This window comes from Globicephala melas, chromosome 8 (genome assembly GCF_963455315.2).
Source record: "Globicephala melas chromosome 8, mGloMel1.2, whole genome shotgun sequence".
Lineage (NCBI taxonomy): Eukaryota > Metazoa > Chordata > Mammalia > Artiodactyla > Delphinidae > Globicephala > Globicephala melas.
Window position 1 is genome coordinate 100,510,872 of NC_083321.1, and position 27,736 is coordinate 100,538,607.

The 27,736-nt window shown below is 54.6% G+C and overlaps 2 protein-coding genes across 11 annotated transcripts in view; one reads left to right on the top strand and one right to left on the bottom strand.

Annotated features, from left to right (window-relative positions):
- The window catches only part of ST3GAL4 (ST3 beta-galactoside alpha-2,3-sialyltransferase 4), a 40,559-nt gene extending 22,790 nt beyond the window's left edge, over window positions 1-17,769 (top strand). For 2 of the 7 annotated variants that reach the window (XM_030840964.2, XM_030840958.3), the window contains exons 2-11: window positions 9,788-9,860; window positions 10,109-10,217; window positions 10,637-10,717; window positions 10,914-11,011; window positions 11,189-11,249; window positions 11,690-11,785; window positions 11,882-12,071; window positions 12,754-12,897; window positions 16,714-16,857; window positions 17,110-17,769. In XM_030840964.2, the coding sequence (XP_030696824.1) occupies window positions 9,845-9,860; window positions 10,109-10,217; window positions 10,637-10,717; window positions 10,914-11,011; window positions 11,189-11,249; window positions 11,690-11,785; window positions 11,882-12,071; window positions 12,754-12,897; window positions 16,714-16,857; window positions 17,110-17,196 (1,026 nt within the window). In that variant the 5' untranslated portion in view covers window positions 9,788-9,844 and the 3' untranslated portion in view covers window positions 17,197-17,769. Of the gene's footprint in view, window positions 1-9,787; window positions 9,861-10,108; window positions 10,218-10,636; window positions 10,718-10,913; window positions 11,012-11,188; window positions 11,250-11,689; window positions 11,786-11,881; window positions 12,072-12,753; window positions 12,898-16,713; window positions 16,858-17,109 lie in introns of those variants that run through there. The other 5 variants (XM_030840984.2, XM_030840976.3, XM_060304280.2 and 2 more) reach the window with 4 other exon arrangements.
- Window positions 17,770-20,322: 2,553 nt separating this feature from the next.
- KIRREL3 (kirre like nephrin family adhesion molecule 3) overlaps window positions 20,323-27,736 on the bottom strand; it is a 550,312-nt gene continuing 542,898 nt past the window's right edge. For all 4 annotated transcript variants that reach the window (XM_060304276.1, XM_060304275.1, XM_030840897.2 and 1 more), the window contains 2 exons: window positions 27,641-27,727; window positions 20,323-27,177 (listed from right to left, as the gene is read on the bottom strand). In XM_060304276.1, the coding sequence (XP_060160259.1) occupies window positions 26,734-27,177; window positions 27,641-27,727 (531 nt within the window). In that variant the 3' untranslated portion in view covers window positions 20,323-26,733. The remainder of the gene's footprint in view (window positions 27,178-27,640; window positions 27,728-27,736) is intronic.

A 27,736-nucleotide genomic window follows, 5' to 3' on the forward strand; every position in this document is an offset into this window, starting at 1 on the left:
TGTCAATGAACGCCTGCCAGCGAAATGTGCAAGAAGTGTTATTCGGTTTTAACCTGCATTCCCTGGTCACTGAATGAGGCTGAACACCTTTCCACGTTTGTTAGGTGTGTGGGTTTGAGCTGCGAATTGCTTTTCCTGTCCTTTGCTATATTCTCTTTGGTTCCTTGGTCTTTTTCTTAATTGGTTGGAAGGATTACTGCTCCATCCAGGTATTTGTTGATGATATGCCTTCTCTGACTTGTCCAAGTCTGGAACTCTGCACCACTGTACCACTGCCTCTGCCTGTGGCCGAAGAGCTTTGTGAGCAGCTGTTCTGCAACGGGGGCACCGCTCAGGAGAGGGCTCTGATCAGGGGTCTGGGCACCTTCTCTAGGAGGTGCTGTACCCGGAAAGGGAGAGTGGCTTCTCCAACAAAGCCTCATCTCTCTCCTCCATCCCATGATCCTCCCCACCCCAGCGATGCAACCCTGAACCTGGCTAGTACGTGGGATCCACGTTTAGTGCAGGCAGAGTTTGGGTGGCAGTCCCCCGTCTGCCTGGGCAGCTGCGTGCGTGCCATGAGTGCAGTGGACCCAGCGGCTGGGAGGAGAGGTGAGTGCAGTCGTGGTTGTGGTGTCAGGTGGGAGCTCTGGACTGCTCCCCGTGCTGGCCTGGGGCAGACCTGGAGTGGAGAGGCGCTGCCACGCACTGGGGGGAGGCCCAGACCAGGAGTCACCTTCAGCTTCCAGGGGCCCAGTGCTTGCTCTGGGCTCAGCCGGTGCTAAGGCTGTGGGCTTTCAATCCTGGGATACGTTTTGAGGCTCCCACACCTCCCAAAACTTGTTCTTGCTACTCCCATTTTACAGATGGGAAATCTGAGGCCCAAGAGATACAGGACCTTGTCCAGGGACAGCCGGCCCGTGATCACAGAGGCTGGGTTGGACCTCAGGTCTGCGTCCAAACCCCTTTCCTCTGCTTCCAGGAGACCAAGCGTACTTGGAGGTCTGGGGCTTGCTGGCTGGGGTTTTAGCCCAGGCTGGCCCTCTTGAGCGAGTAAGGAGGAAAGGAGGTTTCCTGGGTAATAGGGTGTCTCCAGGCCTAGCTCTCCTGGGACTCCACAGAGTATACTGACATCAGCTCGCAGTGTTGTCCAGCAACCTTGGAGCTGGTAGTGATTAAAGGGAGTCAAAGGTTAACCCTCGCCAGTTCTGTAGAAACAACACCTTCTGGTATAAGAGTGTGTTTGTGAGCATAGCAATGTGCCTTTGGCAACAAATGTGGCACCGGTTGGGTCTGCCAGGTCCTGGGCTGACGTCTGACAAGCCCCTGGCCCCTTGTTTGACCAGGTCGTGGCAAAGTAAGGGTGTGGAAATTTTTAACTTGGCGAAACCTTCTGTTCACACTTGTTCTGCTAATTTGCTCATTCATTTAGACATCTGTTCATTTCAATATTCGTCAGTTACCTACCACACATCAGGTGTTTCATTTGGTGCTGGAGATACTGTGGGCCACAAGAAGTCCCTGCTTTCTTGGGTCCTATGATCTTGTGAGTACGGGAGACACTGTGGTGTTCCTGCTACAGAGGAAATGAAACAGGGCGACCGGGTGGGACAGACTGAGGGAGTGGTTGGGTAATCTGGGACCCGGTGCCAAGAGGATGGAAGCGTGAGTGCCAGGATCCTTGAGGGGTGGCTGGGGAGAGCAGCCTGTGCTTGGGTCCCAACAATGATTCCAGATCCCCCCAACATTTATACTGTAATCGACCCCCCTGACAAGGACTCAGATGTGAAACTCCTGTCACTAACCTTGCCTCGTCCTCCATCCTCAAACGGGGTTGGGGTGCAGATGGGGGCATGTGAGCTGAGATTCTTATCTTTGGGGAGGGGAGGGTGTGTTTAGGAAGTGTGGTGAGGCCTCGGGGGTCACCCGGGACCTCTTCAGTTCAGTGGCCACCCAGTTCTGCTCCATGAACGGTTCAGTCCTTAGTGCTGTGCTTTCTGGTCACAAAACAGCCTGAAAAAGTGTTTTTTCAATGATGGCTGCCGCCTCAATGTAAGTAATTTTTAAGGGGATAGTTTACTTACTTTGTTTTGTAGTGAGTCTTTGGAATCCCGAGTATGGGCCCCGCAGACAGCGTTCCTCAGCGCTGACTAGCCGCAATGCAAGTCCTCCACGGCCACGTGAGGCTGCGGCCACCTCACCGGCTGGGGCGCGGCGGGGCAGGTGCAGTCCACCATCTTCAGAAGGGGCATCTGGAGGCCGGAGGGAGGGAGGGGACTGGCCATACTGGTGGTTTCAAGCCCCAGTTCCTGTAGGGCCTTCAGCTTTGGCTTCTTGGGGCTAGATTCACTGGCCCCTGGCTGGGAGATAGGAGGAGGGAATCGTGCCCAGGAGCCTGGCGCAGGTCGACGGCCACACCGGAGTTTTTCTTAATTTATTGTGGGCATGAACCTGTACTGTTGACTCCCCACGCCGTCACTACACTTAAGCTCTTTTACCCAGCGAGTGGAATTCAAAGCTCGAGCCCCACCCTGGCCAACTCCAGAAGTATGATCTTCACGTGGTTCTTTGTGGTGTCTTGTGACTGGTAGCTGCTGAAGTGGAGAATACAGTGTTTCTCTGCAGGAGGCTGCAGGCCTGGGTTGTTGGAGACGCCTGCTGGGGGTGGAGGGTATCCTGTGGACCCCCAAGGTGGGGAGCAGAGAGCCTTCCTGCCCTGCAGGTGGAAGCCTCTGCAGCCCCTTTCCTCCAAGCTTAGATGGCTGGAGAGATGCCCCATCTGCCCACTGGTGGGCCTTGAGGCAGTTGGTCAGTTACTCTGCCCTCTGCCGCTTCACAAGAGCCCCGGGCCAAGACCAGCTCCCTCCCTACTGGGGCTGCGGATCACACTGTGCTGTTCAGGCTGTGTCTAGCCAGCGGCCAGGCCAGAGGGGCTGGAGTGGGTATCTGACCTATTGCTACCGCCTCTTCCCCTCTTGCTCTGCCTGCTCTGTGGCGGTGTAGTTCCCGATGAGTAAGTTAATTCAACAAACTTGTGTCGAGAGCCTGCTGTGTACCAGTCACTGTTCTAGACATTGGTGATACAGCATCGAACAAAACGACAGCCAAAGTTTTTCGCAAGCCAGGGAGAGGGATCTGAAATGTGAGGTGTAGGGGGGATTTTTGACCAGAGGTGGAGAAGATGAGTGGAGAGCTGAGTGGGTAGATACCTAGCCTGTGTCTAGGGGGAAAGCATTCCAGGCTGAAGGAACAGCCAGAGAGGAGGGAGTGGGCCTAGCCCAGTCACGAACAATGAGGCCCGTCTGAGTAGAGCAGACTAAATGAGGGAAATGGGGAAGGAGAGCAGAGAAGTGCTGGTGGGGAGATCACGTGCGTTCTTACAGGTCAGAGCAAGGGCTTGGCCTTTCTTTCTGAGTGGATGGGTGCCGTGGAGGGTTTCTGAGCTGAGGAGAGGTGATACAGGTGACCCATTCTGGAGAATCGTGGTTAGTTGACGGCACCCAAGAGTGGCTGATCACAACACAGTGCGACTCCAGTGGCCTGTGTCCTCACCTCGCCTCACCTCGCAGTTGTGTTAGTTACATCAAGTTCAGCGTCCAGCTCAAGGCCCCCAGGAATAACGGCAGAGGACTCTAAGCTGAGAGGAATCGCTGTGGGTTAGCTGGCGCTGTCGAGATTCACACACCTCAACAGGCTGGAAACATGGCAGGCGACTCCCGAGATGAGACGTTTGCAAGCAGCTGTAGTACCACAGTCCTGCTCTTTGGTTCCAGAGGGAGGCCACACGAGATCAGGGCGCAGGAGACCTGGCTTACCAGCTGAGGGGTGTTGGTTCCCTGCCAGTGAAGCGGCATGGCTGTGAGAAAGTGAACGCGGTCTTTGCCAGCATTTGTGGAAGTCTGGTGTCCAGATGGAGGGCATTGGTGATCCCATGAATACAGCTGCGGGCTTTGAAGACACGCTGGAGGGCTTCCAGGGGGCCAGGCGACTCGCCTGGGAAGGAGCGCAGGAGGCTCCTCTCAGCTGTCAGGAGCCTCTGAAGGACTTTGATGTGACGGCGGGCAGCTTCCTCCTGTTGCTCCAGAGGGCTGCAGGTGGGCCCTCTGAGGATCTTGGCGTCTTCACAGGATGGTTTAGGGGCGGCGGAGGGCAGGAGTTAGGAATGCGCCTCTGGAGCTAAGCTCCTCACCGGCTCGGCGACCCTGGGCAAGCTGCTGACCCTTTTTGCACCTCGCTTCCCTGTCTCCACAATGGAGGTAATAATAGTGTTTAACTCACAGGGTTGAGAGCATACTCGGAAAGCCCTTAAGAGTACCTGGCAGAGCAGCTCTCGATACGTGGTAATGTCTGGCGACATTTGGTTGTCAGAACTGGAGAGTGGGGGTCATACTGGCCTCTAGTGGGCAGCGGTCACGGTGCTGGTAACCACCCAGTGGTGCACAGGATAGCCTCCACAGTGATGACTCACCTGGTCCCCAAAGCAATGGCAATGAGGTTGGCACCCCCCTGGTGTTGCACACAGTAAGTGCACAGTACATTTCAGGATCAGTAATGGATGTCATACATTTTTAGTCTCATCTTATTACTCGTGTGTCAGATTTTTATAAAACATCTGCTACGTCCTAGGCACTGTAATAGAGTCTGAAGATATAATGCAGGCCTGGACCACAGAGGTCATAGTCTCATGGGCAAGATACGAAAACACATAATAATGTGATATAAAATTATATTATGTGATAAAGCATCTTCTCTAGGTGCTCTGGTAGACTCTTGGTATAAACAAGCCTCCAGTTTCAGAGGTCAGAGGATAGTGGGCAAGCCATGAAAATAGTAATTATATAATACAAAAGTTTACTACCTATTAGGTGCTAAAATCAAGATATAAACAATTTTTTGTGGAAAGAAAAACATTGCTTAGAAATGTCAGAAAACACTTCGTAGAGGAGGGGCCGGTGCTGTAGAAGGAGTGAGATTGTTGAGGCTAACGGGGGCTGCGTAGGGTCTTCCTGCTGGAGGAAAGCCCATGCAGAGGTGGGGTTGTGGAAGAAGACGGCACCTGCAGCGCACGTGGCAGGAGCTCCGAGATGCACACGCAGGCCTTGGGGCCTGGGACTGAAGTGCCCTGGTTGCCTCTAAAAAGCTTTGGTTTTTCATTGAAGGAATGGGGTGTGATTGGAGCAGGAGGGTGGTTTGATCCAAACCATTTCTGAGAAAGATACCGTGTTGGCAGTTCTGAGGAAGAAGTTGAGTGAGGAAAGACTTGTGGTGAAGAGACCAGTTAGGAAGCAGATAAATTGGGGTGAGATCTGGAATCAACCTGTGGCTCAAGAAGAGGAGATGCAGCCTGCTTTCCGAAGTACTTCTGAGGCTCTAGACTATGTGGCCCTCACGCTGCGCTGAACTTTATCAAGCTTCACATCCCAGTGCCTCCTATAATGGCGAGCGTTTAGTGGGAGTTCAGCAAACATTTGCTGGAATGAGGAACTGGGGGTAGAATGGGTAGCATTTCGTAGGGATGGTGCGAAGGCGAAGGAGATGTTGGGCGGATGAGCTGATGAGAATGTGGGGTGGGGGGGAACGGGGAGACACGGGTCCAGTTGTGGACGTGTTACGGGTGACTAGTTTAAGATCCTCCAGGGAGGATGAGCCATAGAAAATTAGAAATATTAGGACAGGATCTGGGAGAGAAATTACAGAGCTGAAAAAGAGCTTGAATCATCAGGGTCTGAGTAGTAGTTAAGCCTCTGAAAATGAATGAACCTGGCCTGTGTAAACAAGTAGAGGAAGAGCAGAGGTTCAAGGGCAGCTCCCTGGAGAATGCCAGCACTTAAAGGAGGTGGAGCCAGTTTGGAGGAAACCTGGAGAGAGTCTTGACCTGGAAGCATCGGCCTGTTCGTAGCAAAGGCTTCAGAGTACGGGGAAGAGCGAGAATAGATCTTTTTCAGGTTTGACCGTTAGGAGGCCACTGAAGGCTTTGGCAAGAGCGATTTCAGCTCAGACAAGGCTCAGGGGTGGAGTAGGGCAGAGGGTTGAGTGGGAAGCGAGCATGTAGCACAGATTAAGGAGTCTGACCACTGGAGCTCGAGATGGAGATGCAGAGGTAGCTTGAGGAGGAGACAGAAGTAGAGAGGGGGGTTGTTTTGTTTTAGGCACAGGGAGACTTGACTATGTTTCTGAGTCAAAGGGAGCAGAGGAGGGGGGAGAGGTGGAAGCAGCAAGGCCGAGGGGAATCACTGGTTGGGAGCAATGCTGGAAAGGTGGGCGGGGACCCAACCCAGTATCCAGGTGGGCCAGGAGTGGCAGGTGAGTCTAGAGGTGGCAGGCAGGCAGCTCCGGGTTTTCCCCACAGGACTGAGGGACAGTGACACGGATTACGGCTTCTGCCCCACTGGTTTTCCCATCCCCCTTCTCAGGAACATTAAGCCACAGCCCTCTGATGGGCCCAAGGGCTTGGAGGGGCCTGGCGTCATGCCATGTCCATGGGTGACGTCCAGTTCTGTTCATCTTGGTACAGCGGGTACCCACTGAGTACTTGCTGTGTGAGGCTTTGAGCGCCAGGCAGCAGGAGGCTTCTGTTCTTCACCGCGTCCTCCAGTTTTGCCCTTTGGCGACTCCGTGGCAGGGCTCAGCAGCCTCGCTGCAGCGGGGGACGCTGTGGTTCTTAGCAGAGCACCGGGAGGGCACACAGCCTTCCCGCCTTGGGGTCAGCTTTACCTAGCGGGTCGGGTGAGCCAGTCTCCTGGGCAGCTGGTGGCAGGCAGAGGTTGCTGCACCTTGGACATGAGTGGACGAGATTTCTGTTCTCCTGCCCAGGTACCCTGCTGTGACTTTTCTTCTGTCCTTTTGTCCCTGGGGTGGGGACGGCTGCTGGGAGAAGGCTCCCTGTTGTCCAGAGGCAGCAGGCAGCCCAAGAAGCCCGCGCCCCTGGAATCCTGGGGGCTGAGCCATCCTCTTGGCTTGGCCAGCAAGGGGAGGGGGTGGGTAGGTGGATGACATCCCTGGGGGTCTCTCGGAGCAGACCCCAGGACTAGCCAGTCTGCTTAGCATAAGACCAGCACAGTTTAGGAGGAAAGTGCAGAACGTTACTGGGGAAGAGGTCAAAAAAGAGTAGTTTTCTTGTTCAGGACCCATCACCTCCGACCACCAAAGTTCTCCTTCACTGAGGACAGCTGAGTCCTTGACCTTCAGTTACTGCACAACACACTCTCTGTAGCGTTCTCCATTTTGGCTGCATGTTAGAATCACCAGAAAGGTGAGCTTTTTTTGTTTGGTTGGTTTTTTACTGGCCAATGCCTGGGCCCCATGCCCAACCAATTAAATAAGACTTGGAAAGTGGGGTCTAGATGTCAGTAAATGCCTCAGCTTCTCAGGTGATTGCCTTGTGCCCCGAGTGCTGTGACCTGCTGTTACAGGGAGATGGAGTACGCTGGACTGAATCCTGATCAGAAAGGACTGAGAGCACGGAGGGTGGGAGAGGCTGCAGTTCATAATGTAAAGAATGTGAGAGCCTGAAGGATCTTGTTTAGAGCTTTGCAGCTCTCCGTGCGGTCCCAGCCTAGCAGCAGAGCACCACCTGGGAGCCAGTTAGAATGTTGGACCCACGACACCCACTGAATCAGAACGTACACATCAAAGATTGAGAACCGTGCTTTCGCCATTATCCGGACCAGTGGTACTCAACCTTGGCTGGGTTAGAATTGCCCCTGGGTGCTTGAATACATTCCAGTGCCAGGCCAGACCACTTAAGTCAGAATTTCCAGTTATGGGACCCAGATACTGCAGTCCTCCCGTTCCGCCAAGGTCAAGGACATCCATCTTGATAAGCGCATCTCAAGCTCGAATGTGCATGTGAGTCATCAGGGGATCTTACGCAAACGCAGTTTCTGATTTGTGCCTCTGGAGGGGTCCGGGATTATACATTTCTAATAAGGTCCCTGGTGAGGCTCAGGCTGCAGATCTGATAAATATATTTGAGTCACAAGCATTTCTTAGGCCAAATTCCCAGTTTTACAGCTGAAGTAACTGAGGGTCAGAGAGGGAAAAGTGACTCCCCCAAGATAACCCAACACGTTATTCATTCAATACTTGCTGAGCGCTGGCTGTGTGTCAGGCAGTGTGCTACATGCTGGGGCTCAAGCTGGGAATAAGACAGACCCGATTCCTACCCTCACAGGGCTTATGTGCAGTGGGGGAGACAGACAGAGAGCAAGTAACTAAACGAATTACAGATCGGGAGAAGCGTGTGAAGGGGATAACGTGGTAGGGCATGACTTGGCAGTTGTGGGTAGGTCGGAGAGGCAGGCCACCCTCAGAAAAGCAGTAGGTCTTGACTTTCACTGGGGTCTGCTGATTACAACTCTAGAGCTCTTCTTTACTGGACAGGACCAGCCCCCATCCCCACTGGGATTCAGAGATGGGCCCTCCTGACCCTGCTGAAAACATCTGGCTCTGGTCCCCACCCCTATCCCTTTCCCCCACCCGGCTTTCTCTTTCCCTCAACACTCTCATTCTTGGGTATTTGCGGACTCAGGGTGGAGCCTGGGGAGTACCCCTGGGAGCAGAGCATCGATTCCATAACAGGACAGTGTTACGGAGGATAATCGATTTATGATTTCTAACCAAAACCAGACCTCGTCCAGATGCGGTCCCCCACCATTGAGAAATAATTTGAGATTTTTCATTTCTCCCCAAAAGAGCACAAACACTAGGGCTTCCCTCCCTTTCCTGATCCTTCAAAAGAACCACGTGGGCAGCTTGTGAAGATGCCCATCCCAGGTCCCACCCCAGCTGGCTGAACCTATCCCCGGAAAGGGCCCTGGAATCTATGTTTAGTATGTGGCCCATCTGATTCCTACAACCCAGATCCTTGGGGAGGATGTCATGGAGAGAAGAAGCTGGCGCTCTGCGCGCATCCCGTGCCTCTCTGTGGCTGTGAAAGCTGCAGAAATTTCTTCCCGGTGACTCAGAAGCACGGTCCTTGGCTGGCTTTGCGACTGGAGGGGCCTCGCTGTTGATGTGCATGTAGCAACTCACCCCTCCCACAGCCCTGTCCTTACCTTGCCAGCCTCTGCCCTTACCTGAAAGGGTCTCCTTTCTCTCCTCTGACCAGCCAGACCCGTCTCACTCTCCGCGCTCCTGTTCAAACAGCCTGCCTCCGTTGAGTTTCCCCCATGGACCTGGTGGTGAGGGCTTGGACTCTGTTTGGACTCAGCCAGAGGCTAGAAGGGCTGCAAGAGAACTTGTGGACCATCTGATGGTCCCACAGTCACCCCAGGGCCTGGCCCGAGCAGATCTGTTCAGGTGGAATGGTGAGAGATTGATGATAGAGGCGTGGACGGTGGCCAGAACCAAGGGAATGCCTTGGATGTGGAGAAAAGATAAACTTCAGTTGTGTACAATGTGAATCACGCCCTTGTACAGTTAGCTTAACTTTCATGTAGAAAATGGGTGGAGGTACATCTGTTTCCTGGAGCTGACCCTTCCGAGGTCCAAGTGAGGGATAGGACACAGTGGGGGGAACCATGCCAGGGAGGCTGTGGTAGGCTGGTCTGGCCTGGGACGGAATTCGTGAAGGGTGGGACTTGGTTTCCCTCTCTGGGGCGTAGGCCCCGCCTGGACCGCTGATGCTGCCTTTGAGGGGTTAGGGAGATGCCCAGGGTGAGGAGGGCCACTCCCTGGATGGCCGCCCTGGAAGCAGCTTGGTGCTTTCTGGAGGCGGGAAGAGGCAGGCTGTGGGTGTGCCCTGCTCCAGTGTCTAGGCGACAGTGTTTGTGGTGCTGACCAGACACCTGTGACTCCTGCCTCCTAGGTGGCCCGAGGCAGCCGGGATGACAGCTCTCCCCAGGAACCCTGGCACCTGAGAAACATGATCAGCAAGTCCCGTGAGTATTCCCCAGGAGCTCCCCACCCTGCGGGGTGGGCTCCCCAGAAGCAAGGGGTTGGGGAGGGACCGACACGGAGCCAGGGGCCCTGTCTTCATCCTGAAGGATGGCAGAGACACTTGGGTCCAAGCCCTGAGCCAGAGAACTAGGGCCAGGCGAGGGCCTGCTGTGAGCCGGCCTTGCAGGGGCCCCAGCTGAGGCAGCTGAGAAGGGGGCCTGGGGCTGTGCCTCCCTGTTTCTGCTTCCAGCTCTTCCGTGCGTTCGCCCTGCAGGCTGGAAACTCCTGGCCACGCTGGCTCTGGTCCTGGTCGTCATGGTATGGTACTCCATCTCCCGAGAAGACAGGTACATTGAGCTGTGAGTCCACCTTTCATGTCCTTCCGTGGGTTCTTCTTGGGAACCGGGCTCAGGGATGGAGCGTCATGAGGTGGGGACCTAGTGGGGGGACAGGAGGGTTCAGAGAGCCAGGGCATGACCTCTCCCATACACTACTAGCCCAGGATCCTCTGTGAGGGGAGTTGGTGGGTTTTGGGGGGTAGGACCTGGGATGACTCCCCGGGGTCCTCACCCAGGGAGTTCAGGAGAACAAAGAACTGGCTTTGCAATGATTTGGTTTCAAAGTGGGACTTGGGCTGACACCGGTGCAGCCGGAGAGTCGCTCTCCGGGGCCTTGGGGCCGGCGTGCCCTGGGAGGAGGTGGAGGCTGCCTGGAAAGCTGGCCCCCGGGCCCGGGAGGTCTGACTGGAGCGCCTGCCTCTCTCCTTTTCTGTCTCCAGCTTTTATTTTCCCATCCCAGGGAAGAAGGAGCCATGCCTCCAGGGTGAGGCGGAGAGGATGGCCTCCAAGCTCTTTGGCAAGTATGTGAGGATGCGGGGTGGGCCTGGGTGCCGGCTAGATGGAGGGAACCGTGCTGGTGGACGTGGGCCAGGGTCAGCCTGTGAGGGAGGGAGAGGCCTCGGTGTGTATACGTAATGTGAGTCAGGGGTCTGACCCAGTTTCTGGCATGAAGATGAATCTCTTTCTCATCCCCACCCTGCCTTCACCTCGGCACAGCTACTCCCGAGAACAGCCCGTCTTTCTGCAGCTTAAGGATTATTTCTGGGTCAAGACGCCATCTGCCTACGAGCTGCCCTACGGGACCAAGGGGAGTGGTAAGTATCCGCCTGGTCAGGTGGGCACGGTGGCCTCACCTTGGCCGCACAGCTTCCCGTTTCCTGCTGTCCGTGGTCCCAGCGCCCAGGTTCTCAGCCAGGCCTAGATCCTGGGGGCGGGGCAGGGAGGGTTGACAGCCTTTGGAGATCAGCCCCTTCGTTGCGGTTCTTTTGTAGAAGACCTACTGCTCCGGGTGCTGGCCGTCACCAGCTACTCCCTTCCAGAGAGCATCCAGAGGTGAGGAGACCCTCCCTCCTGCCCCAGTGTGAAACCGTCATGGTCTGGCACCTCCCAGTGAGCCTGCCTGTCTCCAGGGGAGGCAGGCACGCCAGTCCCCACGGCGGCTGAGCCTGGGTACCAGGCTGCTGGAGTGGGCAGAGGCTGCTGAGGGTATTGCCATGGTAACAGGCAGGCCTGGGCAGCAGTCGGGGGCTCCGAAAGGGGGTTTCTTCTTGTTACTCCCCAGGCACCTTCCCTCCTCCTCTCTCTCTTCCGTGCTCTGTTCAGTTTCCTCCCCCTTGAAAGCCCAGGGCTGCAGGCTCGGCATGACCAGAAGCAGGACTCCTTGGAGAGGCCTGGTCCGTGGGGGCCAGGGGCTGAGGGGCTGAGGGGGCCTGGGCAGACCGGGGCAGGAGCAGGGGCTCCTTCTGGGTCTTACCACCCTGTTCCCGGGGCAGCCTCAAGTGCCGCCGCTGCGTGGTGGTGGGGAACGGGCATCGGCTGCGCAACAGCTCGCTGGGAGAGGCCATCAACAAGTACGACGTGGTCATCAGGTCTGTATGAGCGCCCTTCCCTCTTCTGTTTGGAGGCGACGGTAAACAGACCCAGTGGGATTCTAGGTGACGGGCATCCTCCTCCCTGCCTCCCAGGTTAAACAGCGCACCGGTGGCTGGCTACGAGAATGATGTGGGCTCCAAGACCACCATGCGTCTCTTCTACCCTGAATCCGCCCACTTCAATCCCAAAGTGGAGGACAACCCTGACACGCTCCTTGTCATGGTAGCTTTCAAGGCCATGGACTTCCACTGGATTGAGAGCATCCTGAGTGATAAGAAGCGCGTAAGCGGAGAGACTGGCGGGGGTGAGGTCGCAGCCTGGGGATGGGGACGCCGCCCGGGTCAGGCCCTGCCGCTCCATCACGTGTGCCCCACGGTCCTCAGGAGCCAGTAAGGGGAAGGTGTGAACTCAGTGTTCTACTGCAGGGGTCAGACAGCAGCAGCGAAGGGCACCCTAAGCTCGAGGCTGCTTGGGACAGAAGAACTGCCAAAATATGTTTGCCGGTGAGAAGCTTGGCAGCAGAGGGACCAGTTGGTAGTCATCTCCAGGTGGAGGCAGTTAGAACAGTCGAGATCTCTGTCCTTCTAGGTGGACTCCAGAAAGTCCGCTCTGTCTCTTTGCCATCCAGTTGACAGCTGAACTGTCCGACTGTCCATTTTTTGCCACGTGTTCAGCTGGCCCCTTCTACCTGCATGGCTATACTTGGAAGCGGGCAATGGTTGGAGCCCATACTCTACACACCATGGCACCTGGCCTCCCCTGGGGGGTGCGCCGCTCCCCTCTCTCCCTCCTCCTCTCTTCTGGTCTCCTCTCCCACCTCTGGTGTAGGCCTCCACGTCCCTCCCGTCACCCCGCGCTCCCGAGGGCCTGTGCCGTCAACACAGGGGCCCCGTCCCCTGGAGAAGCCCCTCCCCCTCCCCGTTTCAACCCACTGGCTCTCTCCCTCCCACCCCCACCCGCCTAGGTGCGAAAGGGCTTCTGGAAACAGCCTCCCCTCATCTGGGACGTCAACCCCAAACAGATTCGGATTCTCAACCCCTTCTTCATGGAGATTGCAGCTGACAAACTGCTGAGCCTGCCGATACAGCAGCCGTACAAGATTAAGCAGGTGACGACGGGCTGCAGACGGACGGGAAGCCAGAGGGCTGGGGTTCTCTGTGGGAAGTAGGAGGGACTTCCTAGAGGCTCCAGAAGGCCAGGGAGGACCCCAGGCAAGGGGAAAACAATAGCAGAGACGGCAGCACACGGCCCCCAGGCGCACACCTGTAATCAGAGGCAGGTATTCTGGCTTTTACAGCAAGGGAGGGCACACACTCTTGAGATGCTCTGGGGCATCTCCAAAATGGGGAGTCAGGGAAGGGTATGTTTAGGGCTTGGGTGCTAGAAGAAGAGGATGCCTTTGGCAGGCGCTGATCAGAATCTGTACACTGGGGATTTGCTGGGACAGTCAGTAGTCTTTTTTTTTTTTTTTTTTTTGGGCCGCGGGCCGCACGGCTTGTGGAATTTTAGTTCCCCGACCAGGGATTGAACACGCACCCCCGGCAGTAAAAGCGTGGAGTCCTGGGTTTCCCTGGTGGCGCAGTGGTTGAGAGTCCGTCTGCTGATGCAGGGGACGCAGGTTCGTGCCCCGGTCCGGGAAGATCCCACATGCCACAGAGCGGCTGGGCCCGTGAGCCATGGCCGCCAGGGCAGTCCCAACAGTCAGTAATCTTATGTTTAGGATATGGAGCCCAGGCTGAGCCCTGTGGTTACTATTTGATCACTTCATCTGTGGTCCAGTCTTGGCACATATTGGTCTAAAGGAGTTAAAAGAATGTGAGAATGCAGTTGGTCCTGCATATCATGGTTTGGTAAGTGTGACAGTTTGGGAAGTCAGGGTGCAGTTTGCAAGTTCTGGTTTTGGTTTCGGCTCGCACAGCCCTCCCTAGTGGTCTTCTGCTGGCGGGTTTTGGCACACTGGGTAGCTTCCCAAGCAGGTACTTCCACCGTATCTTTGAGCCCTCAGAGAGGCTGTGTGAGGTAGGAGACAGAAGTAATGATCAGGGCTTCCCTGGTGGCGCAGTGGTTGAGCATCCGCCTGCCGATGCAGGGGACGCGGGTTCGTGCCCTGGTCCGGGAGGATCCCACATGCCGCGGAGCGGCTGGGCCCGTGAGCCATGGCCGCTGAGCCTGCGCGTCCGGAGCCTGCGCTCCGTGACGGGAGAGGCCACAACAGTGAGAGGCCCACGTACCACCAAAAAAAAAAAAAAAAAGAAGTAATGATCAGACATAGACAGGACTCATGGTGCTACCTGCTGTATGGCCTTGGGCCAGTCAGCCACTCAGAGCCTTGGTTTTCTTATCTGTGGGGTGGGGAAAATAGGACTACTGACCTTTTAAAGCCATTCTAGAATTTAAAAAGATAATTACGTGATGTGCTTATCACGGAGGTTGGCACACCGTGAATGCTCGATAAACGGTTGCCAAGTTTTGAATAAACGATTTTATTCTTTCTTTTCTTGTTTTCGGCCGCGCTGCATGGCTCGCGGGATCTCAGTTCCCTAACCAGGCAGGGATCGAACCTGGGCCACGGCAGTGAAAGACCGGAATCCTAACCACTGGGCCACCAGGGAGCTCCCCATGATGCTATTCTTTATTGAATATCTCCTACGATTCAGCTTCCTAGGTTGAATGCCTGCTTTTGCGACTGCTCAGCGCCAGGCCCCAAGTTTGCACGCACGGGGAATAAGACGTGCCCTCTGCCCTAAGGAAACTCGGTCTAGCGGAATAGACATGCAGGATGCAGCCCGGAATGGCAAAGCGCTCCGATCGAGGGTTGTTCCGAGTGCTGCGGGGTCTCAGAGGAGGGGCGGAACTCTGCTTGGGGCTGTCTGGAGGTGGTGCCACTGGAAGAGGTGGTACTGGAGCTGGGCCCTAAGGGGTCGTGGGGCCCATCAAGCAGAGAATTGGGGAAAGGGATTTCATTTGGCAAGACCAAACAACGCCCCTGGCACTGAGTTCTAGTGCACATGGAGTTGGGTGGGGGGCAGCAAAGAGGAGTTTTCTGGCCCTGGTGGCAGAGGGTGAAGGCTAGAGAGGGAAGCCAGAGATTAGGACCAGAACCCAGCTCCTGGCAGGAGGAAGAGGGAGAGGAAGGGATGAACTTGAGTTTCCTGTCACTGCCTCACAGATAACCACAGTTTAGAGGCTTAAAACAACACCCATGTATTGGCTTATAGTTGTGGAGGTCAGATGTCCAGTACAGCATGGCTGGGTTCTCTGCGCAGGGTCTACAAGGCTGAAATCAAGTTGGCAGCTGGGCTGCGTTCTTTTCTGGAGGCTCGGGGGGTGAAATTTGCTTCCAAGTTCATTCTTGTTGTTGGAAGAATTTGGTTCCTTGTGGTTGCAGGACCGAGGTCCCCATTTCCTGGCTGGTTTTCAGCCTAGGGGTGGTACCCTCAGCATGTAAGAGCTGCCTGCATACCTTGCTGTCTGGTCCCCTCCATCTTCAGGCCAGCAATGCATGATAAACCCTCTTGTGCTTCACACCTCGTACTTCCTCCACTGCTGATCTCTAGACCCAGATATAAAAGCTCATGAGATTAGGTCAAGCCCACCAGGACTATCTATTTTACAGTCTACCGTGCCACATTAAGCAATATAATACAATGTAATATATCTCATCCTATTCATAGGTTACACACACTCTCAAGGGCAAGGGGTCATTGGGCTTCATCTTAGAATTCTTCTGCTACAGCATTTCTTTTAAGGTGAAATTGAGAGATTTGTGACCGTTTCCAGCACAACTAGGTGGACGGTAATATGTTTAACAGTTACAGGAATAAACGGGAAGAGAAGAGTTTGCTAGAAGGTGACGCATGTGTGGTTTGGCAGAGGTCTGAACCGGATGAGATAACACAGTTGGCGGTAAAAGCAACGGGCTGAAATGGAAGGCTGGGGCAGGTAGTGACATGAAAAGATAGGAGAGCTCAGAAAGGGAAGCTGGGGAACACCTGGCCTTAGGGGATCTGACAAGGTCTGGGGAGTGGAAGGCAGGTCATCCCTGCTGAGGAAGGCGGTTTGTGAGGTTAGAATATCAGGTGGCCCATCCCCGTGGATGGCTCAGGGGTGGAGAAAGTGAGGTCCTCACAGCAGCCCATACGGTAGGGGGTGCGGGAGGTACTGCTGTCCCCACTTTATAGGAGGGAGAGCCCACCCTCATGAAGGGCACACAGCCCGGAAATGTGAGAGCCTCGGGGCTTCCAGGAGAGGTGAGTTTCTCCAAGACGGAGAGCAGAACCTTTCCACTCCTTGAGTGACTTGTTTAACGGTTGTAAGCCTCAGTTCCCCATCTGGAAAATGGGGCTAATAATACTATGTACCTCAAAGTGTTTTTGTGAGGACTGGATGAGGTGGCATATGGGGTGAAATACTTAGCATAGTGTCTGGCACATAGCAGGTGCTCCGAAAATCGTAGATGTTATTATTACTATCATTTTTGTCATCTTGATGGCCATCATCATCCCCAAAGGCCCAAACCCTCCCCAGACGTGTTGAGCTGTAGTATGCGGTATGGTAGCCACGAGCCACGTGTGGCTTTTTTTTTGTTTTTTGTGGCTGCAAGGCACGGCTTGCAGGATCTTCGTTCATCGACCAGGGATCATACCCGAGCCGTCGGCAGTGAGAACACGGAGTCCTGACCCCTGGACCACCAGGGAATTCCCCACATGTGGCTATTTAAATTTAAATTTTCATTAAAATTGAATAAAATAAAAAGTTCAGTTCCTTAGCTGCATGAGCCCCGTATGGCTCGTGGCTGCCATACAGGACAGCACAGATGCAGAACGTTTCCATGATACTAGAAGGTTCTGTTGCAGAACGCTGGCCTAGAGGTGCTGAAAGGAGCAGGCTCCCTCTAATATCTTCCCCACGCTTTGTCCCTCAGAAGCCCACCACAGGGCTGTTGGCCATCACCCTGGCCCTCCACCTCTGTGACCTGGTGCATATCGCTGGCTTTGGCTACCCAGACGCCCACCACAAAAAGCAGTCCATTCACTACTATGAGTATATCACGCTCAAGTCCATGGTGGTAAGTGGTCCCTGCTGGTGAACTGGGGACCCTGAGAGAGTGAGGGTGGTCCCAGAGATAGCTCACCGAGAGGTCACACGGAGAGTCAGAACTGGAACCAAGGCATCTGGACTCCCAGGCCAGCGTCCCCTGTATTCTGTCTTCCTTCCGAGAGCCGGTGTGGGGAATGGAGCTCCCGGGGTGCGGGCCTACGGGGAGGGCCAGGTAGCTGCCTGGGAGTTCCTCAGTTGGCTTCCTTGGCTGTCTCCACAGTGGTCAGGCCACAATGTCTCCCAAGAGGCCCTGGCCATCAAGCGGATGCTGGAAATCGGAGCCGTCAAGAACCTCACGTACTTCTGACTGGGCAGGAGCTGTACCCATCCGTCTGCTCACCCTGCTGAGTGCCCCCATCCATGGCTATGGGGGGTGCCTGGTCCCAGCTGGGACTCACCCTCCCCTGTGTGGGTAGGAGGAGGCCAGGTCTGAGACGAGGCTGTGTCCCTGGCGGCTCCGGTGGAGGCCAGATCGAGTCAGGGTGGCGGCCCTGAGGCAGCAGGAGCCCGGCCAGGCACGGGGCTTGCTGCTGTGGCATCCCCTCTCTGCCAGCGCCGGGAGATTATTTAACGGGCTATTTAATTAAGGGGTAGGAACATGCTGTGGGCTGGCCCCATGGCATCCAGAAAAGGGGGCATATTACCGTGTTCTGCTCACTTTTTACACAAAAGTGATGGACCCACTACGGCCTAGACCCAGAGCAGGCCTCCCAGGAGGGCGAGGCGTCTGGAGCGGGCGGTGCCCGGAGCGGGTGGTGCCCTCCAGAGAAGGGCTGCTCCCTCCCAGCGGGCATGGGAAGAGCACTGGCACAGGGCTTCTGTGGAGGAGAGGACCTAAAAGGCGTTTCAGACTTATTAAACTATTTTTCCTAAAACAGAAGCAGCTGTGATACCCTGTGTCCTTTCAGAGTAAAGAAGACACGGATGCGTAGTGGGCCACAGCAGTGGGTCCCTCTCCCGGCAGTGGACAGGCTTGTTAAAGACCCACTGAGGCCCAGAGTGGGCCAGGGTCATTCAGGAAATAATTATTTACTGAGTACAGTGCCTGGTGGGTGCCAAGTCGTGCTTTGTCACCCTGGCGTAGCAGGCGGAGCAAGTGGTGCTCCAAGCAGCCCTGTCTGCTGGACACCGAGCCTGGCATCTGCATCCTGCTTTACTTTCCAGAGGTAGGGAGGGGCAGGAGGATGCCAGAGTGGAGCGCCAGCACCCTCTTCCACCTCCCTTCCTCTCCCTCACCAGCCTCTTTTCCAAAATCTCATTCTGGGAGGTGTGTGTTTGAGGACAGGGGTGGAGACACACAAAGAAAGCCAAGTTTCCCTTCTCAGATTAAGTGGGAATCATAAAATGGAGTTTACAGAAAGTCCTGCCAGTGGCCCAGGCAGCAGAATTGGGATGGGCAGGGCATGGGGGGCGTCTGAGGGCTTGGCGAGGCCTGTCAGCCGGTCGCGGAGCCACAGGATGAAATGCTTTTTCCATCCCCCAGTCTCTAGAATTGATACAGCCCTGCTGTCTGCCTGTCTCTACCCTTGCTTTGTTCCTCATCTCCCCAGGCCCTGCTTAGCTGCCAAGTGGGCTTCCTGCCACTCTCACAGCTGTTCCTTTACATCTGGAGCCAGGAGGGAGAGCTGGACCTCCCCCAGAGGGAAAGGGACTCACAGCTGTGTTCCTGGCTTTCTTGGAAAGAGTTGAGGCCTTGAGGTTTTGAGACAGCAAGGCTGGGACAGGACAGATAAAGAGGGGCAGAGATTTGGGAGCAACAGAGGACCCATTGCAATGGATGGGCAGAAGCCTGGCAGAACACTTTTGCTAGCTGCTCTCCCCCCAGGGGAGACAGGGAATTCTGAAAGCAGATTGGGCTGCAGCCCCAAGCCCCCTCCCCTCTCCACCACACGGGCCAGCTTCGTCCCCCAGGCTTTGTCCTGGGGGGCCTTGCTGACTCCGACAGGCGTCACAGGCGTGAGTATGTTCGGGGATCTCAGCTCTGCTGATTCCTGATGCTTCTCCAGCTGCTTCTCGTAAGGGTATGCATGGGAGTGTCCAGTTCCCCGTCCAGGCCATTGAAAGTGGCTGTCAGCACATATGATCCAGCTGGACTGGGGCCACTGCCTGTTACTGAATGTGCCTAAACTCGAGCCAGAATCCAAACTCATACCCCCGCCCCAAACTCCACACACACGCATGCAGACACAGGAGCGGTTGACATTCTTGCGTGAAGCCTGTGATACCACATGCAGACTAATCACATCCACACAGGAGTGTGTATGCGGAGGGGGTGTATACTCCCCAGACTGGCCATTGCTCCCTGGGGGGTGTGCATTCTCCAGGTTGCCCCAATCTAGGCGGATGGAGGCAGCATCGCTCCGCTAAGGAGCAGGCAGTGGAGCTTTGATGTGGACTTGCTGGGTGGGACTTCTTGGCGGTCTGAGAAAGGAACTTTCATTCTTCAGTTAGCCCGACCGACGTGAATGAACCGCCTGCCAGCCAGCCTGTCTGGTCCTGATTAAACCGTGCCCCGAAAAGGAGACAGGTGGGGAAGCAGGGCACAGCAGAGGGAAGGCACTTGGGTGCAAGTCCACAAATCCGGGTCCTCCACCGGGCTCTGTCACTTAATTCTGGACGACCCTGGGCTGATCACTTCTCCACGTCTCTGCTCCAATTCCTACATCCCTTGAAACAAGAGGGAGGGTCCAGCCAATGAGGACCACCTCTGCCGGAATTATCTGGGCATAATCTAAGAATGGAGATTCTCGGGTCTTACCCAGGCCGCTGCGGGTACGGCCCAGGAATCTGGAATTCTAACAAGCACCCACAACCACTGCTTCGGTCGTCTAGACTACAGGATGATCTCACGAACCTCTTCCAACTCAACAGTCTGCGTGTACAGCCCAGCCTAATCCCCGGAGCCCTTGAGCCGCGTTAATTAGGCGCACGCGCGGTTTTTTCCGGCGGGCGGGGGCGGAGGCGGGGACGCGCATGCGTCGTCCGCGCGGGCGCGGGATTGGCCCCTTCAGAGCGGCGCTCCAGCGCGGAGCGCCCGGGAACCTCTCGGCGCGCTGAGAGGCCGGCGCCTCCTTGGCAACCGGTTCCGGGCCTGGCAACGGCCGCTGAGGCCTCGCCCGTCTGCCCGGTTTGCAGCGGAGCCGCGGTTTTCCCAGCGGGTGTCTCCCTGGGCTCCTCTGAGCTCCCGCTGGGCCTCGGTCACGTGACTTACGTTGACTTCACCGCAGGGGCGGGGGTGAAACAGACTAGGACTGGGAGGGATCGGAGGATATCTGCTCCGTGCAGTGTAGACTGTGAGGTCCATCTCTCTCCTCCACAGAGGCCTGGAGAAGACGCGGGACTCCCAGCGCGACCACCTAGCTGGGCAAGACAGAGTTTAGGTCTTTATCTAGCCCAGGAACACATTGAAATGATATTCTATATTCACATCAAGTGGCGTGTCTTAATTTTGAACACTTCGGGTTTTATTTACACTTTCCGAGGACGTGAATACATCCAACTGCCTTACCCCAGAGACTGGCCAGCCTGCGAAAAGTTTGAACTCGGAAGCAGTTCTGTCCGTGAGGCAGTTAGGTGTAAGCGCATACACAGCCGTGCTCTGCCACGTAATCTGTAAACTAGTGATTACGCATGCCTGTCTCACAATGAAGTTTTAAGGATCTAGTGGGAATATGTCTGGAAGAACATTGTGTAGACCGTAAAGTATGACATAAATATTAGATTGGAAAGCTACCTTGTATAATGGAAAATACCGGAAAGCATATGGAACAACTGAGGTCCATCTGAAGAGCCAAACGTCCGCCCAGGTATGGCTAATTACAGAAAAGTCTTTGTCTTCAAGTCACCCACAAGCTAAGGAGAGGAAGGTTAAGACATTGGTGAGAGGACTCAAATGCAGGCTTTGCAGAATCCAACAAAGAACTGTGAGTTCAAACTGCTCTCTGGCAGTGGCTTTCAAGTTGAAGTCAGATGCTCTTAGGGGTTTTTGGAGAAAGGGATTTCTTGGGTGGCATTATCCCGTTTCCATGGCATGCAGCATACCAGGGTAGGTTCCTAAACTAAAGTTGAGAAGTACATCTTCAGGGTTGGTAAGCTCTCCGCTAAACCATCCGACCGTTTTGATGTCTTAATTATAGCTTCAGAAAACTATTTGTTGTTCGTTTTGAGCATTTCCATGGTTTTGTACCAGACGTGGTTCCAGGAAATCTTCCCAACTTAAAAGTTTGAGGAGGGATCTATGTGTGTGTATGTCAGTAGGTATAGCCTGTTTTCCTGTCCAGTTCTTCCTCAGGGACCTTCCCTCTCTTGTTAGAGTTTGTGGAGATCCTGCACCCGGGAAATGAAGCGGGGAGATGAACCTTGGGTCTCATTAAATGTCAGATTTGGGGGGAGCCCAAATGTATTGGAGGGCTCCACCTCTTAAAGTAAAGGGATTGCTGGGAGCAGGTTGGGAAGACCACAGTCCTGTCTAGGAGGGTCAGCACAGAGGATCTGACAGAAGTTTTTAGGGAAAACTGAACTTTGGGAGCCAGATTTCAGGTTCCCGGGGAAGACCAGTTGAAAGTACTGCACCCCTCAACAAAGGCGCTGTTTCCTCTGGAGAATCTTGCAAGGCTGGGAGGGTGGAGCTGGCGGAGTGAATGAGAGAAATCACCCCAGGGGAGTCGAAGTTGGAATTACTGAACTAAGCTGTTATTCTGAGGTTTCCTAAAACACTACTTATGTACATCACCAACTTTAACACTTAAGGAGTGTCTTCACTTGCTTAAAAATGTGTTTCTCTCCTGAGGAAAAATATCACAAGAGGGCAAGTCCGGTAGGGAGATTCTCTCCAGTTCTGTTCTTTTTCTCTGTCGATTTCCGTTCCACTTGCAGCCCTCCATGGCAAGAGAGCTAGGGAAACTTTTAAATAAAACTCAGGAAATTCTCATCTGAAAATTCTGCTGTAGAAGTCCTGAATCCTTATCTGTATCATTTTATCTCTAATGCCTTCTTCATTCCATATTTCTCCCATTAGTGTCATGAATTTGTTTTCTAGTCCTTGGGCAGCAAGGCTGTGGCCCTTTAATTTCTTTACAAAGGTGGTGAAGGTGGTATCTTGAGCTCAGTCCCCTTGAACTTTTCTTTGCCTAGTTGAGGGGAGATGAATCCATTCAGGGGGAATGAATCCCTAGATTCAGCTCCTATCCTGAGTAGCACTTTTCCTCTTGCATAATGGGGAGTAGATTTCAGAGAAGGTCTATTTAATAAGACCCCACTTCTCCCTAAGAAGACCTGTTTCCTGAGACTTCACATACCTTGTCTTTGAACATGAATACTTTAGATTCACCACAAACAAGACAGCTATTAAGGAGCATTATATGAATGTTCTCGTAGCATTCCAAGAAATTTCCAAGGGTCACAGATTGAGAAGCAGTGGAAGGAGATTCCTTTGTGTGACCGGGGCTCCCTGATCAGTGAGCTCAAGGGAGGCTTTTGGCCCGAGGTTTGCGGCTGTTCCGGCCCTGTGGGTGGGCCGAGCAGAGGTCCAGAGAGGAGCTCTGGGAGCATGGAATGGCAGGCAGATACGGGCACCCGGGATGTAGACCAAAACTCAACAATGGATCCTGTGAATGGCATGTGTTCACAGAAGGCCTTTTAAAGATGAGGGCTGGGGTAGGCATGAAACCACAGGGCCTGTGGTCCGAAAGCTTTCGTGTATGTCCAAGACTTTGCCAATAAAGAGAAGGAGGAGACAGATCCAGGAAGAACAGCAGCTAGAGAGGGCAAGAGTGGGCGGTCCTCTCCCTAAAACACAAGTGGATTCATCCAGGAAAACAAATCCTTACTTGTTTTTTCCCAGTTTATGACCTAATTAGGAAGGTGGAAACATAGCGGGTTGGGGAAAAGATGATTACAGCCTTACTGGGTGTAAGAAGTAACTGTCAGAGCAAGGGAATGTTTTATCAGTGACTCTCAGAGATCGCTTGTAGTTTCGATGCTGAAGCTGGCCTGTGGTTACAGCTCCTAAAAACAGCTTCCATAAGAGGCTTCTAAAAGGCTTTTTTAAAGGGAAAGTAAACGTCAAGATTTAGTTGAGATGTCATCAGTTTATGTCTAAACATTCATGTTTCTTTAAAGCAGGCACCCCAAGTGGTATTTTAAATAAAAATCTCTATGCAAATTAGGATAGTTTTTATTTAAATATTTATACCTTTATTTTAATCAAGGGTTGATTTTATAGGGAAACTTACTAGAGAAGAGACTGATCACAGGACTCCCCCTCGTCTTTTTTTTCTGGCGCCATCATAAACAGAGTACAATACCTGGGAAGGGCTGATGGGACTCCTGGAGTGTGTACCTGGCGATTTCAGTTCTGATCCCGTAATAGCAAAGGCCACGGTGCCTCGTGTATGCCGCCCCCATATAGGAAGCGAGAAGCAGAATTCCTGTTGGCTCTTTTCTCCTGTTCTGAGAAATCTCCCAAGGGCTGCTTCACATTTGCTGTTATTTCCCCCTGTTCCTCTCTACTCCGGAAGCTCAAAGGCAGCTTCAAGGCCTATTCCTTTAGAGCACTGTTTCAGTAGTCTCCATCAGAGGTGGATTTGCTGTGGTGCTCTAGTGCTTTGTATGAGACCATTTCCTGTTCCATGAAAGTTGAAGACGTGATGGAAATAACCCTGGCCTTCCCAGACTGATAGTGAGCCTGAGAGTCAGAAACTGGGCCCCCATCCAGTGACTCGGAGCCAGTAACGAATTGTAAAGCTATCAGAAAACTGGATCCTGGCCTTGGGAGGGGTGGGGGTGATTTGATACACAGACGAGCTTTCCCAGGGAGTCGTGGTCTTTCCAGGTCATTTGGGGAGTGGCGGTGGAGGATGCCTGTCCTGTTTTCCTACTGGAGCTGTGGCCTGTCCTTGCTCAGCCTGCCCCCGAGTGGGTCCCAGCTCATGGCCTTCAGCGTCGGCCGTTTTCATCTTATTCTAGGATGAAAGTGGCCTTGGGTTTGCACTGTAGAATGGAAACGTTTCACAGAGGAAATCATATGTTTACATCTCGTGCTGTCACTTGTTAGCTCTGTGACCTTGGGCCGGTCTTCTTTAAGTTCACTCCCTCGTCTGCAAAATGGTAGTACTTGGTAGAATTGTGAGAATTAAATGATTACAAACGTGAAGCACTCATTTCAGTTAACTTGAAATCACCTACGGGGAAATTCAGGGCCTCCCACTGCCTTAATTTTTTTTTTTTAACACTTCCCTTTACCAGCTTTCTTGTCCCCTCACTCCTACGCGAGAAGTAAATGGAGTCAGAGGGGTTGAAGGATGCACACTGCTCAGTCCAGCATCCTTCTCAGTGCCTCAACGGTCCAGAGGCCACCAGAGCCTACTGATTTCCCCTGCCTATGTTCATCTCTTTCACCAGGGCCTTACTTGTGATCTCCTACCCTTTCGGCAATTCTTTGCTGTGTTTGTGCCTTGGAGAGAGCTCAGGGAGTGGGCCCCGTGTAGCCGAGTCTTGACTGTGCAGCCCCATCTTCCGTGATGTCCACGTTCCCACCCTGGGAGTGTCTGAGGTTCCCAAGGGAGAAGAGGGTTCTGTTCTCCAGGAGATCAGATTTCTTCCCTGTTCTCCAGGTTATTCTGTGCCATAACCTTGGGTTCCAAGAAAGAATGGGTACCTCCATCCTATTATAAGTGCTGTGTGTGACGGGGGGAGGATGTGGGCAGGGGGTGAGGGGCAAGGTAGGCTGTGGTGAGGCTTAGGAAGGAGATGTCCCGCCCACCTCCAAGGTGGGGAAGGCTAGGAGAAATGAATGGACAGATCCTCTTAGGTCATCCTCTTCCTTATTCTAGCACACCAAGGCATTTTGCATCTGATCTTAGACCCTTACTCCTTGCTGGCAAAGGCAAAACGTGTATGGGAAGGAAGAGAACTTGTCAAGATTAACCTGGAGCCCACAGGCATCTGTGCTGGGCCAGAAATGGTACCAGGAGCAGGATGTGGGGCTGGGATGTACACTTACATTTCTCATCAGTTTCTACTACCTCAGGCTTGGGTGCTGCAAAGGAAGATATCTAAGGAGGTGGAGGGTTTTGAAGCAACAGGAAATCTGGTGGAAGCAGAAACATCCTCTGGGTGGAGGCTCTAGGAAGGCTACGTATACCATCTGTGGGTTGGGGCCATCCAAGGCATCAGTGGAGGAAAGGAGCACAGGCTTTTGTGATGAAGGTTCCCATGGTGGGTAAGGACTCCCAGGGAAGGTTGGAGGAGAAGGGTCTAAATCTGGGGAGGAACCTCCAACCTTTGGGACAGTGTGGGTTCTCCAGAGTTCTGTTTGAATCCTACTTGCAGAGGTTGCATCCTAACTTGGCCCTGTTTATCCACCCCAGCCTGTCTGCCATCACCACGTCAAGCTTCCCACCCAAACAAAGCCATTCGTAGAACATCATTTGAGTCTCAGAGCGTTGGGCTGCCTGGTGGCACAGGCTCTTTGAAGAGGGCCTCCTCCCCTGAACCCCCAACAGAGGGAGCCACCCTTGCAGAATATTGCTGAGAGAAAGGCCTAGAAGGACCCCTCCAATGTGCAGTCTGACCCCTTTGCCCCTGAGCTGTATTTGGCGGGAGTCAGGTGGTTGGTTTCGTGCGCCCTCTGGGTTGGGCACATCTGCAAGGAGAGGAGTCTGCCCATAGGTCCTATTGTCACCATGACCAGAGCTCTCCACTGTCTGGGAAAACCAAATCAAAGCAGGGCAAGGAACCCTGCGTTCCCAAAGCATCCTCTGAGCTCTTGGGGTCTTGCTGTGACTCTGCAGGAACAAAAGAGTAGAATGCATCTGTTGGAGGAATGACCCCTCACCTTTATTCTCAGGTGGCAGGCAGGAGTGAGGTGCAGATATGCTTTCTCTCTTGCCCCAGGAGCCTTACTGAGGACAGGACCATGGTTCCTTGTGTGAATCTAGGCTCAGCTGAGAAGGTGAGTCTCATCACCTTAAAGGCCTGCCCCCTAGTCCCCTCAAACCCCACAGATCCTGGGACACAGTCTCTCCAACGGCTGTTTAAAGAACCCTGACCAGAGAAGGTCACACTCCTTATATTGACTCCGAATGTGCAGAGGGGAGGAGGGGAGTACACGAAGCAGGGGCGCGTGGGGAGGCTCTGAGTCGCACAGCCTGGCGAGGGGTCCCCGAGTGTCACGTTCCCCCCTCCTTCCCTCCCCCTCCCTCCCAAACACCAGTCTCTGATTGGGCCAGTCCCACCTCAGAGTTGAGAGGCATCCAGTCCAAGTTCAGAACTGTAAGGGTATGGACACAAAACACCGAACAAACTGGGGGTGGGCTCCGGGCCAGTGTGTCAGCCAGGGCCGTTCTGGCTTCTCAGCCTCTGGAGTCTGGACCAGGAGGGGCAGGGGGCGCTGAGGTCTCTGGGGCAGCTCCGTGCCGGCAAGCACTTGACGCCCTGCTCCCCGGGGCTGTACAGGAGCACAGGCACGGTGGGAGTCGGGGGAGGGCTTGCGGGCGGCAAGGGGCAGAGCTCCTCCGAAGCCCGGAGCGTGGACGGCAGTTTCATGAAAGCAGAGTTATAGCTGCCTCTGGAGCCTGTGGGAGGGGCAGGTAGAGGAGGGGCCGCCAGGAAAGGGCCGGGGGCCGAGGGCGGCCAGCACGGAGCACACTGCGCTCAGCGGCATCCTCTGACCACGTCCCCACCTCCACGCCCCGATGCCCGGCAGCTGGGCCCGCATTTGTGCTTGATCGGGGTTGCCAGGAGGGTGGTGGAGGCGGCTGCTTCCGGGGTCCTCTGCAAAGTCTCTGCAGAGCCAGGCCGAGGCCCCGCCCTCCCCGGCCCTCCCGCCCTCGGCCCGGGATCCTCAGACGTGAGTCTGCATCCGCCGCTGCAGGGGCCGGCTGGGGTCGGAGTTCTGGGAAGAGGACTGGGAATGGTGGGAGGAGGAGGCCGAGGCCTTGCTCGCCTTATCGAACTGCACGTAGCCGTCCTGCTTGCCGCTGCTGCTGACGCTGCTGTCACACTGCGTGTCCAGGAAGGAGCTGCTGTCGCTGAGCGAGCCCCGCTGGAACTCCCGCTCACAGAGCTCGATGGATGAGCTGCCCGTGCCCAGCACGAACCTCTGCCCGTAGTCGTAGAGGCGGCCCTGGCCGCTCAGCGTGCTGTAGATGTTGGTGAAGGACATGCCCGTGGGCACTCGCTGCTTGCCCGCGGGGCGCAGGTCCGGCTGGCAGCCGGACAGCGAGATGGCGGGGGTCGAGTGGTGCTCCTTGAAGGTGTTGACGCTGTAGTAGCCATTGGTAGGGTCCTGGGGGGCCGGGGGGAGAGCGGCGTCACAGCACCGGACGGGAGCCAGTCCCACCGTCCATGGGGAGGGCCAGGGACAGACAGGAGGAAGGGGACAGCGGGAGAGGCGTTGGTGGGGGCGGTCGGGAGGGTCAGCCTGGGCAGGATGCTGGCAGGTGTTCAAGTGGGGTCTTGACCGGTACGTTTTGTTATTTCAGGGCAGCTCAAGGCCATGTGAAAGCCAGGCTTTCATTGTTTTTTGTTTTAGTCCGGAACTTGGAAACGGTATTAAAAACGTTATTGGTGAAGAAGTCGTGGGAGGGGAGAACCGTGAGAGCTCAACCTTAACTCTCTCAGCCCCTTGGTGTTGGGGCGAGAGAGCAGGTGGCTTTGTGGGGGACTGTCCCTTCTATCTGTGCCTGGATCTGGGGCCTGGGTCATCAGAGCTGAAGACCAGGCGTGTCGTAACCCAGGGCCCTTCTTACCTTCAGGTTCTGAAACTCCTTCTCCTCTTCTTTGAGCACCTCCAGCTGCTTCAGGACTGAGTCTTGCTGGAATTCACCCCGGTCCATCTACAACCC